This window comes from Euprymna scolopes, chromosome 26 (assembly GCF_053919585.1).
Source record: "Euprymna scolopes isolate OS-2025 chromosome 26, ASM5391958v1, whole genome shotgun sequence".
Classification (NCBI taxonomy): domain Eukaryota; kingdom Metazoa; phylum Mollusca; class Cephalopoda; order Sepiida; family Sepiolidae; genus Euprymna; species Euprymna scolopes.
Genome location: NC_136507.1, coordinates 104,540,474 through 104,557,679, shown reverse-complemented (window position 1 = coordinate 104,557,679; position 17,206 = coordinate 104,540,474). Strand labels below are relative to the sequence as shown.

The 17,206-nt window shown below is 30.7% G+C and overlaps 1 protein-coding gene across 3 annotated transcripts in view; it reads left to right on the top strand.

Annotated features, from left to right (window-relative positions):
- LOC145248335 (four and a half LIM domains protein 2-like) overlaps positions 1 to 17,206 on the top strand; it is a 432,228-nt gene that overhangs the window by 375,867 nt on the left and 39,155 nt on the right. For all 3 annotated transcript variants that reach the window (XM_080110246.1, XM_080110247.1, XM_080110245.1), the window contains exon 6: positions 1,253 to 1,453. In XM_080110246.1, coding sequence (XP_079966372.1) covers positions 1,253 to 1,453 — 201 coding nt within the window. The remainder of the gene's footprint in view (positions 1 to 1,252; positions 1,454 to 17,206) is intronic.

Here is a 17,206-nt window from a genome sequence, read left to right as displayed (position 1 = left end):
TGTTGATCTGTTTTTTTTTTTTTTTATGTTGGTCTGTTCGTTTGTACTGTTGTCGAAATTACACTTCATACACGCGAATCCCACCAATGGAAAATGTTAAAGCTGAAACCTAATTTCTGTCCGAAAGTTATTGATCTATCAAGTCACGTGGGTTTGTTCTCTTTCTCTGCGTAGCATTTGAGGTACTGAGTGCCGGCATGTACTACAGATGCTAAACCCAATACGATGATGAGTGAAACGAAATTTGAACGAAACTAAACATTAGGTACTTTCACTTTCACTTTCACGATGTAGAGAATACAGTGATGCACCAAGGATTGATTGTTTTCTATTGGATTCTTAATACTATTTGATCTGACGAATCAAATTTTGTTTCTGACTAGCCAATTAATTCTCATTTTTTATTCTTGTACCATTTATTGACTACAATATCCTATTTCACCACAATTTGTTTCTAAAATTATTTTCTTTGGTTTGGCTATTAGTAATATAGAGCGATTCTTAACTAATTGCCTAAAAAGGGAAATCAGCTACCTTTCATTCCAAGATGGATAACTCTCTTATTCTTTTAGTAAGAGTTAGTGTTCATTATTTGTTTTTATTCATTGCCCTTGGTTTACTTACAATTATGTTTTCGCATTCTTTTCTTTATAAACAAAAACAAGAATTTATTTAAAATTTAGAGATTGCTAGATTAATGACCTATTCATTTAAAAAAATGTTTAATTGAAATTGATTTGACATCAATCTGCGTTCGTTCCAATAATAGCCGACTGGAGAGAAAAATTATAAGAGCAAACCTATCTTTTTCTAACGTCATCCTTGATAATGGGATTTTAATCTTGAAAATTTGAATTCCATGCAAACACACCTTGTACATCTAACATGTAATAAAGAAAATTATCAAAAAAAAAAAATTGTTATTCAATATTTTTCAAATATTTGTAAAAGCGTACAAATGGCAGAGAATAAAATTGCATTGTATTGCTTTTTCAAAAAAACAAACAAACAAAAAACATTTATTTATTTATTTTTATTATATCTTGTTTCATTCTTATGATCTCAAAAAAAAAAAAAAGATTCATTTTGAACATAAAATATTTACAAAACAAGTTTGAACATAATGGATTCAAGGCAATGCCGGGGATCAGGACAGCTAGTATGATAAAACGAAAATGAGAAAAATATCTAATTCGATATTCCATTTGACATTTTACAATAATTGAAAATGTTTTTCTTTGTTACTTTTCAGCTAATATTTTCTTCCGAATATACCAAAGCCATGGAACAGAACTACCACAAAGATCACTTGGCTTGCAAACACTGCGACAAAAAGCTAGTCGCCTGTAGGTACATCCTCAAAGACGAAAATCCTCATTGCATACCTTGTTATCAAGAACTATTCGCCCATAACTGCTTTGACTGCAGAAAACCAATTGGACCCGACTATAAGGTAAGAAGCACCTTTTTCTTTTTTTTTTTTTTACTCCTTTAAAATTTTTATTTATGTCATCTCTTCGACTATTTTTCTTTTTCTTTTTTTTTTTTTTTTGGTCTGCACAAACTGATGGTATTAAGTGCACATGTTTTTTTTTTTTTTAATATTTACCAATAGATAATTAATTATGTCTACTTGTATATGAAAGGATTTTGCCTATGATTGTGTGTGTGCGTTTGTTCCCTATGGACTCCGAAACAGTTGGGCCGATTTGAAAATATTTTTGATACAAATATACTTTATGTGTCTGGGAGTGTTCTTAGGTTTTGTATCAAAATGTCTCCGTATTGAAAATCGATAATTAGAAAAATACAATTAAAGAAGAAACAGTTTGATTTTGACCAAAGTTAACACCTTTATAACGCCTAACATCAAAAGTGCATTTTAGAAGTTTCATCACCGCACAAGCAGAAGGGCTTGGTGTATAAAGTTAACAGCATGTTCTTTGATAAGACAGAGGCGTGTTCAAAATGTTTCTGTTTAGAGCACAATTGAACCATGGTACATGACTTTTGTATTTTAAACTTTAAGCCATTATATATAAAAAATAATTTTATAAAATCAACAGTAGATTCTCTACAGTGCAATGTAGACTACAATGTATTGTGGACTCATTTTACTACTCTCTACAGTTCTGTTTTGAATATTTTTATTCCTCATGTAAAAAGGGTCATAGCCATGAAATGGAAGAGGTACTGCAGAGTATTTGTTGATCATCATTCATTGTTGACATTTGTTGGCATTTGTTTCCCCGATATTTTTCTAGTTGGAATTCTTTATAGAAGGATATTAGGATCTTATGGGAGGAACCACGTGAAGCTTGCCAACATCCCTAAATGTCAGCACATACCGTTAACTACTGAGCTACCGTCACCTCTCAGGTGCTGCAGACAAGGAAGTTTTCAGTTTAGTGTTAAGCACAAAAGTCGAAAATCAGACAAAGTGAGTTCCAGTTTCTAACAAGAAGAAATGGCGTTGCGATTTGTGAAATATTGAATTGACATTTTATATCACCAGGTAATCCGAGTGTTTTATAACGCCACAAGAATGAATGAAGTGTCTAGAAACCGTAAATTGGGAACAACATTCAAGTGGATAGGTTGCAAATACAGAAGAAAGTGAAGGGCTGGGAGTCAAGCCGATACCATACACACAAAATTCATATTTATAGCTCTCAACCTTCAATCTCAGACATAAAAACACGTCATTTAGTAACATGTCAGTTAGTTGTGGAGCAAAACCTCTACCACCAATTTCCAGGACAAATAACACCCTACCTGAGAGCTTATCTTTCAAACTCCTCGACTTAATATTCACATGCAACATGAATTCGGGCAAATGCATTGAGGACATTGCCAAAGCTGCTGTAAAAAAATGTGGGTTTTTCTCTACTGTGCTAGAAAATTACCTGAGAGTATCCTATATCTTTACAAAGCCAGAATCCGTCAATGTGTGAAGTGTCATTGCCACATCTAGGCTGTTGCAACTACCACTTGTCATTCACTCTTAAATAATGTTGAAAAAAAAGAATCTCAAATCTAATAGGTTCCGCATTGTCAGCCAAGCTTCAACCTCTGTCCCATCGCCGCAATGTTGCATCCCTGTGCCTGTTTTACAAGTACTTTAATGAAATGTGCTTTGATCAACTTATAGCACTTGTGTCCCTTCAATGTAAATAACCTGACAAGCAGCAAAATCTTACCTCTTCACTGTTGCCCATAGAGGCTGGAAAGCCTTCTACTGCAATAGTTTCTTCTCTCAGACTGCTAGACTTTGGAATTCCTTCCTTGTTCCTTGCTTCTTTGACTGTAATAACCTGCAGAAGTTTAAATGCAATGTGACCAGACATCTCACTGCTCAACTCCCCACAGTTCTCTGTTAGACACGATCCCAAATAGCAGCCACTTACGCCCAAGTGGTAATATGTCTTGTTTGGGATGAAAAAAAACGTCACTTACGAGGTTAGGAGGAGGTTCATTTTCTGATCAAGGCAAGACTGTGTTACTGGTGGAGTTGATAGAATGTTGAAAATTCAAAAGAGATGAAGATGGCGGATTTGCTTTGAAACTTTTTCAAACTGTTTTTTTGAAACCAATTTTCAACCATTGCCACGAATGTTTTGTGCATTTCTAATTAAATATTGCTTCATTTTTATTTAGAAAATAATTTATGAGTTTTTATTTGTATTGTACTTTAAAAATTCCTAAGTATAAACTTGTAGCAGTTTATGTTAAATTGTACCACTTCTAGAATTGTGCTGGACATGTTTACAGTTAACTACGCACAACATGATGTGTTTCAGTTAAAAATGGAAAGATAATTCTTCCATCGACACAAATTGCATTTTTTCCTTAAAATATTTTTGTTGAAATTTTCACTTGTATGTTTTTTTTTCTTTGATTTTTTTGAGCTTATGGATGAAGGGAAGGTATTTGCTAATATTTATTTGTGTAGTAATGTCTTGTTGTACTATGTTAGTGTGTTTGAGTGTCTTCCACCCCCGATCTCATAATCTCAACATATTTTCCTGTTTATATTTCTTTCGTTCAGACTTGCAAAAAATATGCGTCCCTCGTGTATGCATACATTTGTGAGTAGTTCAGAAAATAGAAATGTAAAAATGAAAAGTTCATTTTTTTTTTTTAAATTGCGACGCTGTTTTGGTTACAGACGAGCATATATGAAATCTTATGTTTTCCTTATTCGTTTTAATATTGTGTTTATTATGTGCAAGTTTATGTAGTTAGTGAATATTATTTGTAAATGTTGAACCATTTGCTAAAAATTGAGATGAAGTAAAATTAACAAAAAAAAAAGAAAGGATTATTGAAAAATTAAATCCGTTTTTATAAGTAACATTGAAATATGAATACATTTGGATTTATATTTCTGCTTGATCTATTGTATCTTATTATTTTCTATTTAAATGATATGCGTTTTTTTTTTAAAGCTTGTTAATATATAAGCGTGATTAGTATTACAGTTTTAATGTCAGGATGATTATTTATAACAGTTGATTTTCTCATGAAAATTATATTCATCAAAACTTATTAATTGGATACATAAAAACGTTTTTGTAAAGATAAATATAATTCAATATAATATTTTTTTAATTGATGGATTTTAAACAATATATTTATGATTAGTTATTTGTATTATTTATTTAATCATATTCACTCATTTTTTTTTTTTTTTTTTTTAGAATATTTAGGAATATTTTTAATAGGAAAATTACAAAAAAATTCAAATATATGGATTTGGCAACTAAGTTCTCCATTTTTTTTATTTTATTTTATTTTTTTTAATTTTTGAAGCTATTTTTTTTCATATTTTGGAATCTTTTCCAGTTTTTTAAAGTCAATTTTTGTTTATTTCCAGATCATTAAAATAAAATTTCGAGTTAAGAAAAATTAACATTTTCCGACATCTCATTCATTCTTTTTTTAATTTCTACCAATGAGATCTTGGTAACAATTTATAAACAAAAATAATTAATAATTAGTTTTTTTTATCCTTTATTAAACTTTTTAAGTTTTAAAATGGCTGAGACTTAATTGCCAACCCAATAACTAATTTGAATTTTTATATTTTTTATGAAGACGTTTTTTGCATCTTATAGATTTTGTCCTCACAGGCATTACCTCCTTCTTGGGGGGGGGGTCTAAATAGCTACCTTCTTCTAATTTCCCCTTCTTGGAGGTGCAATCACTTGAGACAACCCTTCTAGGAAATGTTAACATGTCTGATGAAAGCTATTTTTGCTCCCATCCAGAATAACCTCTTCTGTGAGGAGCTAGATTTCCCACATTAAATGGATGGGGATTTTAATAAATATGTATTTTGCTAACGATTAAACTCATCTTTTATCGTGAAATATTCATGACATAAAATAATTTCCATAAGAAGTGTTAGGGAAAAATAATGTCTTGAATTGTAACAATTTTAACAAATTATATTTCTGAGTCAAAATCCCTCTTCTATAAAAAAAAAAAAAATATTTTAAAATGTTTAATGTTGTACACGTTTTTATGATAATGAAACTGCATGAGTGATAGTTATTGTTTCTGTCGTCATGTTGTTGTCTATAATCTAGTTTATAGTAGTTATAAGAAATTATCTCCCTTTATTAAAACTCTTCATTGACGTCGCTCCAGAAATAAAAAACCAGACTTCAATCGTTTTGTTTTTTTATTACAGATAGTTGTCAGTTCAAACCTATAAAAGACAGCTAAATAAAAACATGAAATGAACACCACAGTTTCTCGTAATTCCCATTTCTATCTTGCCTCAATATATTACATATTATGTTATTTCTTTGCTGACTTTGTTAAAATTCTCATCATCTGAACATCATGTCAGAGTAAATATAATTAAACTTATTTTGTATTCAATTTTAATTTTTATAATTTTCCATAAAACATTTTAATTATAATTACGCTAAAGTGAAACATAATATAATTATTACTGATAAATAAACACACATTCATCAAGTGATTATATATATATATATATATATATATATATATATATATATATATATATAAACAAATGATTAATAAAACATGTTAAAAGACATCTTGAAAAAAGAGTTAAAAACATATTTAATTTTAAAAAAAGGAAGCACAAGATAAGTGGATTGTTCTTAATTTGCGGAGTTTCGAAGAAATACTCTCCTTCTCATCAGAGGGCAGGAATTAGCAAAATACAGGATCGGATTTTGCATATAAAAGTATTTAATGAAACCACAAGTAAGTCACAGATCTTACTTGGTTAAAAAAAAGGGTGAGGTAAGGGGAATAGGAGGTAAAAGAAAAATGATAAAAAGATTTCACATCAATTATATATATATATATATATATATATATATATATATATATATATATATATATATATATATATTCTTTAGATATATATTGAAAATGTAGAGTACATAATACCACGTTATCACCATATTCCGACACATTGTTGGTAAATAAATATTACATGATTGAAAATTATCGAAATCTTTCAATTGTCATTTATTTTTTTTACCTTGTCTTGTACCCAACAGTGTTTCTTTTAGAAGACTGCATTCTCATAGCTTCCAAACACTCTGGTTCGTTGTTTAGTTAAAGAATAAATATTTCACATCTCCTTTAATTTCATTGATTATTTGAATTGCATGAGTGATAGTTATTGTTTCTGTCGTCATGTTGTTTATTTATAATTTAATTACTATCTGACCCGACCTGGCGTTACCCTGGAGTATCTGGCGTTTTTATTTTTTTTATTTTTGAGGTTTTCTTTCACCCAAAGATTAATATTTTTATATGCATTGTATGTCTTCAGAAACTTATGTTTGAAGCTGTTTGTTAATACCATATTTTATATTGCAAAAAAAAAAATGTTTTGTAAACATTAATGCAGTTAGAGTATTTAAATATCGATGCAATATGAGTTTAAGTAACAAGCAAAAAATGAACTTTTAATCAAACTTTGGTGTATATTAAAGAAATTAGCATTGTTTGTAAAAACGAAACTTTAATAGGTTAAAGGAGAAATTGTATATAAAACGCCTTCGCAGTAGGAATGTAAGAAAAAAACAAAGTATTAGCTTATTCTCCATTTATCGAAAATGAAACTTGCATAATGTTAGTATTTTGTTTAAATTAAAGAGTTCGCTTAATGGGTAAACGAAAATGAATGTCTTTCATTTTTATAGTCGACACGGAGGACGATCCTAGTGAATACAAGAAGAAATAATCCATGTTTTCTTTGTTTTGTTGATGTAAAAATACAAATGATTAAAAGGAACGGAATGTCTTAGTTTTTGTTTTTGAACTTTTTAGATGAGGATTGATAATTCATATTATTTGGATTATTCAGACTACTGTTCTCATCTTGAGTGTTATTCACACAAATAATATAAATAATAGGTCTTTCTTTTTGTTTGCCATCACAGAAGTAAATAGGTTCATAGGTAAATAAAGTGTAAGTTTTATTGTTCGTTTGTGTCGATATGAAACAAACAAGATGTTGCTAGCGTTTATGTTTTGATTAAAGAGTTTGTTGAATAAAATAAGCTGAATGTTGTCGTTTGTGTTAAATCATCACAGAAACGATCGTAGTAAAATGAAAAATTCTCCTTTAAATGAATCAATAACGTAAGTAAAGTGTAAGATTACTTATACAAACAACAGATTTTTTATGCTATTTAAAATTGTTCTATTTGTAACAAAGACAACAATCTCATTGGCTAAAGAACAGATATGAGTATCCAACGAAAAAAAAAAACACTTTCGATAGAAAAGTGTGTTTCACTAAAGCAATTATCAGGCTGAATATAGTATATAATTGAAGAAATACAGGGTGTCTCAAAAAATGTACACATAATTTAACTGTTGTCTGGGCAATAAGGAACATCAATTTGAACATCTGTGAACATGATTTTTCAATTACATTTGTCTTCTGAATTCAAAGCTATTCCATTTCACTGTGTTCATTGATACAGGTTTTATTGCCATTTAAAATGTGAATACATTTTTGTCTTTTTGAGACACTCTGTAGATGGGATTTTCATTTTTTTTTTTTTTTGAAAAAAAAACAAACTCATAAATAAATACAAATGGCTGGCTAATCAGAATCAAATATCGATTTGTCAGATATATTGCTATTTAGGTTTAACATCGATAAACAAACTGACTTAATTTTATGTATTAGATATTCACACATAATATAAACTCTTTTTATACTCATTTTATTTTTTAAAATCTTGATTATTTTTTTTTCTGATCTTCAGAATATCAGGGTCCTATATTGGATTTTTTAAAATATGACCATTTTTTTTTTTTTTTTTTAAATAAAAAAGTTGTTTTGAGGTAATGGTGAAACCCAATTTATTATAATTAAGTGACTGTACAACATAAGATTACCACTTGTAAATATGACTTGTTTGGAAAAGTGAACCTTCTCAGAACTACAGGAATTTACGATATTGAAAAAAATTAAGTGATAATATCTGGAAAACATGCAGTAGATATTGGCAATTAGTGTGACCATATGAAAGTTATATGTGGCATCTGTGTTTGTATTGTTATAATGTTTTGGGCTTTTTTCTCTAGAGGGGAAAAACTGACTTCCTTTTATGAAATATAAAAAATAATAATAATAATGATGATAATAATAATATTAATAATAATAATGATAATAATAATGATGATGATATTAATAATATTAATAATAATAATAATGATATTAATAATAATAATAAAATAATAATAATATTAATAAATAATAAAGTGATCACACAATATAAGATTACCATTTTCTTGAATGAAAATTAGACCTTTACGAATTGAAACTGTAAATGTAATTGTTTTTATTTCTGTTCAGCTGATATGTAAACTTTAAGAGAAGCGTCATTCCTTGTAGTTCATGAATTTACCTGAATTTCGTATGCCCCCCCTCTCTCTCTCTCTCTCTCTCTCTCTCTCTCTCTCTCTCTCTCTCATTGTAGCTTCTTTTAGCAAAGGTCAAAATTTCAGGTGGGGTTTGTAACGATCCTGATTGGTATGAGAAGCTATGAATATCTTCTGCTACCAAGCTGAAAAATTTTGCTTTTAAAATAACCAAAAGAAAGATCAACTTTGATCAACTGTGATGCGAGATAGCAAGTGTTTAGATGAGCAGGAAAAAAAAAAAGGATCGAAATAGAAACCAATGTGAAATTGAGCATTTCATGTCAGCAAAGCTGGTGTGCCAGGGTGGAGGGGATATTTTAATTAGAAAACTGGAGAAAACGTTTCTATTTTTTCTTATTTTTTTTTTTATTTTTATGCTAGAACTTAACCATAGTTGCCAATTGTTCAAATTCCTCAACTAAACATTCACAGGCGGCATTAATTTGAACAAATACATTGAGGATATTACCAAGGTTGTTGTAAAAAAGGTGGGCTCCCTCTACTGTACTAGAAAATTGCTCACATCAGAGAATATCCTATATCTTTACAAAGCCACAATTTACCCATGCATGGAGTCTGGTTGCTACGTCTGAACTACTGCATCTACCACTCATCTTTCACTCTTAGACAACATCCAAAAAAGAGTCTGAAATCACTGTCGGCCAAGCTTCAACCTCTGTCCCATCACTGCATGTTGCATCACTGTGCCTGTTTTATAAGTACTTCAATGGAATGTGCTCTGGCGAACTTATAGCACTTGTGCCACTTTAATATACACACTTCTGACTAACAGTAAAATCTCACCCCTTCACTGTTACCAGAAAGCCTTCTATTCTGATAGTTTCTTCCCTAGGACTGCTAAGCTTTGGAATTCCTTCCTCGTCTCCTGCTACCCTTGCTGTACTGTCATGCAGAAGTTTAAATGTAATGTGAACAGACATCTCACTGTTCAACGCCCTACAATCCCCTGTTAGAAATGATCCCAAATAGTAGTCCTTTATGCCCAAGTAACAATACGCTTTGTTTGGGGGTGAAAAAGAGTAAAACAAAAAGAGGAGATACTTACTAAACCAATAAATAAATTAAATACGAATAAATTGCATACAAATATTTTACAAATAAATTACATACAAATATTTTACGAATAAATTACATACAAATATGTTACGAATAAAGTACATACAAATATTTTACAAATAAATTACATACAAATATTTTACAAATAAATTACATACAAATATTTTACAAATAAATTACAAATATTTTACAAATAACTTACATACAAATATTTTACAAATAAATTACATACAAATATTTTACGAATAAATTACATACAAATATTTTACAAATAAATTACATACAAATATGTTACGAATAAAGTACATACAAATATTTTACAAATAAATTACATACAAATATTTTACAAATAAATTACATACAAATATTTTACAAATAAATTACATACAAATATTTTACAAATAAATTACATACAAATATGTTACGAATAAAGTACATACAAATATTTTACAAATAAATTACATACAAATATTTTACAAATAAATTACATACAAATATTTTACAAATAACTTACATACAAATATTTTACAAATAAATTACATACAAATATTTTACAAATAAATTACATACAAATATTTTACAAATAAATTACATACAAATATTTTACAAATAAATTACATACAAATATTTTACAAATAAATTACATACAAATATTTTACAAATAACTTACATACAAATATTTTACAAATAAATTACATACAAATATTTTACAAATAACTTACATACAAATATTTTACAAATAAATTACATACAAATATTTTACAAATAACTTACATACAAATATTTTACAAATAAATTACATACAAATATTTTACAAATAAATTACATACAAATATTTTACAAATATTTCAAAAAGAAAAATACAAAAACACTTGTACGTGATACATGTTTTGACACTGGTTCTTTCTTTCTGACATAATAAAACAATTATACAGAGCAAAATCATACAATCAAAACGATTTGGATCGAGAATTCTCCTCAAATTCTCTTGACTTGTTTTCTCCCTGAAAAGACTATCAATAATCCCCCCCCCACTCTTTATCTGTGCCTAAACCTAAATGTAGATTCCATGAACAAAGCTTCTTTCTTAGAATTGCACGCCTGTGGAACTGTCTTTCGTTTTCCTGCTTTCCAGCTGACTAGAATATGGTTGTCTTCGTCGTATGTAAACAAGTTCTTGATAAGCCATTCCCCTTAAGTTAACAAATTTACTGAATTTTTATTACTGACAATTACTATTTTGTCCAATTGATTACTGTACACTCTTTAACTCTTATCCTCGTGTGGTTTCTTGGCCTTGATAAGTGGTGATACCTATGTAAAAAAAAAGGATTTGTTTGAATCATTACATTAAGCATTATTATTGTTAATCACATTGGCTGTCATTTGATCACATCGTGATAAAAGAGAGAGAGAGAGAGTCAATTATATTAAGTGCATTGCTTAATATATTAAAATTTTCATTCGATCAGGCATGTTTTTAGCTCAGCCGCTTCTTCAAATTAAAAACGTGTATGACTTTAATAAAGTTAAATTTTCGATTTGTTTTATTTAAATAATTACAAACTAACTTTGTAAACCTTTATTGAGTCCATTTCGTATTAAGTTTTCCGATTTTTATTCGATAAATGTATTTATAGTTTACGTTGTTCATATTAATGGTTCACTACATTTCAAATGATACGTTTAGTATAAAATGTAGTTTAGTGCTCCATAAAGTTCAAACGTTTGTCAACTCCAACTTCAGATAACACCCATAACTCTTTGAGAAGTTGGTCACTATAGATGTGATGAGACCTTCCGACCGATATTTTGCTGTTTAAATGGGAGCAAGAGGAGGGTGTTAACAAGTTTTGATATGCTTCTCTTGAAATGATTGACAGGCTGAAACCTTCATCTTTGGCGAGGAACAAGGTGATTTTGCATGCGCGCGTGCGCGCGCGCGCACACACACACACACACACACACACACACACACACACACATGATTAGGATCAATTTCCAAAATTGGGTTTTTTTTTTTTTTTTTACTTCGGAGTTACCACTTTCAACGCCCAAAGGCCACTTGAGGATAAGGGTTTATGAATGTATGATGGTGGTGTAGTAATCACTAGGGCTATGACAACAGCATATTCTTTTCCTTGTTTTGATTCTCAGGTATATATCCATTGATATCTTATGTTTTTATGTAGAGTGATGTGGTTCTCGGTTGATTAATTGTGTCTAACTGTGTCGGATATATACTCGAGTCATAACAATGAAAAGAATATGCTGTTGTCATAGCCCTAGTAATCACTTACGGTATAAATTGATTAGAATTTGATTATTTATGAGGACGGCCAAACAGGAACTTGTTTACATTAGACTTGAAGGCCACCATGTTGTATTCATTCACTGGAGAAGCATGCCAGCAGAACAAAGTTCCAAAGGCAGGCAGTTCTGAGAAAGAAAGTTTGTTCATGGAATCTGCACTTACATTTAGGCAAAAACAGAGAGTGAGGAAAATCATATGTACTCGGTAACTAGTTGAGTGTTTTTTTGTGAAAGTTTGGCAAGAGGGACAATAGATTATAGTTCAGTCGAGCACTTGCCATGAAAATAGCGAGAGAGCAGAGACAGGCTCGTAAGGTCCCTTCTGTGGTTGCAGGGAAGAGAAAAAGGCATCACCTACTAGGTTTCAAAACCGGTTTTGAACTCTATAAAGGCAGGATAGCGCGGGCCGAGCATCTCCTTCTGAAATGTGGCAACAGTAGGATACTATCCTAGAGCGAATACGGTATTATGGTGACTGATGATTCTAGCTAAAAGTATGACAGAGGATGACCACGAAACCTTCACTCTCCACACTTTTAATGGCCTTGTACCCAATTTGTGAAACTGTAATTTTATATTATAGCAAATAAATGATCGAAAGTGTAGTATCTGTTCTTATACAATGCTTCATTTTTCCTGTCCTCGGTAAGTGTATATAACAAATCGTTCTAGATTGAAGCAATTTAAATTTTTGTCCTAATCCAAAGTGGTCTCCTTTGAGGAGGTGGATTTTCCCCACATTTAAAACTTCTTGTGAGCAGAGTAAACAGTAATTGATATAAGAACATGATGTCCATGTTTGCCTTTCTTAGTTTGTTGTTTCTGCAATAAAAGTCGAAAGGAATAACAAAGCAGTTATTCATTAAAGAAGTTTTTTTTTCTTTTCAAATTTTATGCAAATTAGATGCAAATGATTAAATGCTGAAAAGTCATTTAATCATTTGAGGCATTTTTTTTTTTTTTTTTTCAGATGAAAAAGTCATTGACGATAAGAAATGTTTGATATTTATAAACATGTGAAAACGTCTGGATAATTATGTCGTTTATTTATTTCAGACATTTTCCTATGCTTCGTGTGAATGCATTCGATGTTTATGAAAAGTCGATATCATTATGAAAACATTAGATAACAAACCAGTAAAAGAAAGTCTTGTTAAAGTTTGCTTATTTACAATTTTCATAGTCTTACCATCATCATAATAATAATAATAATAATAATAATAATAACAACAACAACAACAAGTGGGACCTGTGGAAATTCCACAGTGGTATCTTTCATATGTAATATATTGCTGCTGGACATTCTGTGGACTTTCCGCGTGAATGAAAATCCCGCTATATTATTGTAGCCCTTTTGTTAAATACTGTAAAAGTATTTATCCAAGTAACCTGGTTAATGTAGTGTCAGAATATATCTGGTTATTACGGTTCATCTCCAATATTCTTATAGGAGTTTGTGACATATTTCCACGTATTATGACGTATGGATGTCTGACCCAAGCAGAAACCCCACGATATCATTATACCATATTTAGACGGAACAGATACTACCCTTGGATCCTAGCCAGAAGGCTAAGAAGGTATGTTTTAGTTTCACATACGGCCCAAAAACAACATCATTTTTTTTTTTAATTTAATTTTTTTTTTTTTCATTGCATCATCGGGAGATCCTATTTATTAAAAAGGAGGATAGAAAATGATAACATGCCACGAACATTAAATTAGCGTATCTATATACTGATTTAGTGTTCGTGGTATGTTATCACCTTCTATCCCCTTTTTAATAAATTGGATCTCCCAATCGAATAATTTATAACCTGGAAACTGTGGCAAGTGTACGTACATTAAAGGTATTATGGTATTAATATGTCGCGGTTTCAAATAATAATAATAATTAAACTAGCACCACACCAGATAAGTGCAGAAGGTCAAGGAAGATGGAAAGGCCGAGAAGAGAAAGCATTATCCAGACCTCGGCTGGATGAGTGCAAAGAGGGCTGGGACTTAGGGAGGCTTATTGCCACCCAAATTCCAGTGAAGACCAATTATCGCTGCCAACGAGAAATCAGTGGTAAGCAGCTGTTGTGATAACACAAATTCTTTTGCAAAGGTTATCGAAAGAGGTGGAGAATACTGGAAATCTGGGGAGACTTGTTGTCACTCACACTCTGGAGAACACTACAAGTTTTTCTCAAAGAGAAGTCTTTGATGATGTCTTGTGTGACTACTCTTAGTGAGTAAATAATAATCGGTTTGATATCTGTTCTATATGCTGGTATGATGGTTTTTAGAAATTAATTTTTAAACCAACCTATCTCTGGCCAGGTCTTTACTTGTCCTTCTTTTTCTCAAATCCACCTTTATCGCTTCCTTTCATGTTTACCTTGGCCTTTTCTTGTTACCTCAGCTGTTCTACATCTACTCACCCAGGAACTCTCATCCATTCTTTCAATGTGACCATACCATCAAAGTTTCCTGTTCTGCAAACATCTTTCTATATTCTCCACATTTAATATTTCTATGAGGTCACCAGATCAAAGCCTGTCTTTATTGAAAGGAATTTAGAAGCATTTAAGCAGTTGAATAGAAAGTAAATTTCCGACTTTAAAATTCTTAGAAAATTCTTATGTATTAAAAGATTTAAAGATTTCGAAATGATTTACATGAAATATTTTTTGGAAATAGAAATTAAAATAATATTACTTTAAAAAATTATCTGTAGTTTTATAATTTGGTTTCATTTTTAAAATAAAAAAATTCAGGACCAAATAATACCATAATAATTAAATTTAACTTTCCAAGTTCCTTTTATAGAAAGTAATAATTTATAAAAAATAAAAATAAAAAAAAGGCGGGAGGATAAAAAATAGAAACTAAACATTCCCGAGCAACAGCTGGTTGTACATATACTCATAAAATGAAAAATATAAAAACAATTTTTCACTTCAAAATTAAGAGGTTGTTCATTATTCGAGATATGTTTTTGAAATGTCAAAGATGACCATAGTTTTTTTTTTTTTACCTTGTCAGAACTTTCACCCAAAAGTCTGCATATAACAACTAATTGCTAATGTTTTGCTGTAAACTAATATAAAGTTTGTACTTAACTTAGTTTATCTCTACTTATATATAAAAGGCAATGTGTGTGCGTGAGAGAGTGAGGGAGAGTTCTTTATGGACTCTGTCTGTGTGTGTGTGTGTGTGTGTGTGTGTGTGTGTGTGTGAGAAAGATAAAGCAAATGAGAGAGAGTTCTTTATGGACTCCGAAACGACTAACCTGACATTTTTTTTCAAATTTCACACAAATATACTTTCTGTCTGGGAGTTTTCTTAGATAGGTGTTGTATCAGAATGCCCTCCATAAGTATCAACAATCGATAATCGAAAAAAAATCCAATTAAAGAAGGAACAGTTCAATTCTGACCAAAGTTAACACTCTGAGATAGCCTAAAATCACAGTGGCATTTTAGAAGTTTTAACACCGCACAAGCAGAAGGGGCCGGCATATAAAATCAATCGTACAATGAAAAACATATTAAAACAATTTTTGATTAAAAAAAAAAAAAAAAAAAAGGGTTGTTTATTATGCAAAGTATGTTTTGAAATCTCAAAGATGACCATAATTTTTGTTTTTACCTTGCCAAAACTTTCACCTAAAAATTCCCATATCATAACTAATAGCAAATGTTTCGGTGTAGACTACGATAAAGTTTCTACTTAACTTTGTTTATTATTCATAACAGCTGTGTGGAGATAACGAAATGTTAAAATAATGTATAAATAGTAAACAAAACTACGCAAAAACTTCATTATCTTTACAAAATAAAAAACCTTAGTCTGCATCAAATGTTACATGATGTGTCTGACCATGTCCGAACTTGTTATCTTCATCATCTTCCTGATAGTCGGTCACTCTGATCGTTCAGTATGATGGGTGGGGCTAAACTGCTGTTGAAGCTGAAATAACAAAATTATTTGTGTTATAGTATAATCTCTACTTTGATACACAATGGACACTTCTGATAAGTATATAATATTTTAACTGTACTCCATTCGGCGAGTCGAATAGCCACACCATAATCTGGCAGCAACATTATATTACTGGAATGTAACATTACTCTTCTTATCGACATGTGTTTATCTTATTTATTTACTAGCAAAGTTATCCGGCATTGCCTGGGGTAAAAGTATAACATATTTCTATTAAAGCTTCTATCTCTCTATCTGTCTCTCTATCTTTTTCTCTTTCCACCTCTCCTGTTTTATTCCTACCTCTCCCCAATCCTCTTTTTCTACTCATCCATAATAAAAAACTGAAGAAAACGCCCTCCACCTCCACCCAGTTGACCCCCAGAGAATGAATAATTTTTTCTTGACTTTAGAAATTATTCATCCAGGGCAATGCTGATCAAGAAGATACCAACTTGATAGGTCTTTGTTTAGTAGTTATTGACATTTATCTGGACATGAAAATATACAAATACACAGACAACTGCCCTCTATATAATAGATTGTACCCTTTCAAGACGATAACAGTTTGATAGGATTTTTCTGGATGAATAAGAAGCAACATACTTTTGCCAATGCAAAACAAGTGTATTTATGCCAGTGATGTAAAAATCTTGCGTTCTGGTGGCAATGAAATCGCTGAAGGCGTTTTCAATATCGCTTGGGTATTGAAGCATTTCTCATGCAAAAAGTTGTCGAGATGCTTGAAAAAGTGGTAGTTCTGGAGAGTGTGGCAGATGAGGCCGTTTCGTAACCCAATTTATTCAACTTCTGTAGGGTCGGTTTAGCAGCGTGTGGTTGGGTATTATCATAGGCCTTTTCTGTTTACTAATGCTGGGTGTTGTTGTTGAAGTTTCTGGTGTATTTCATC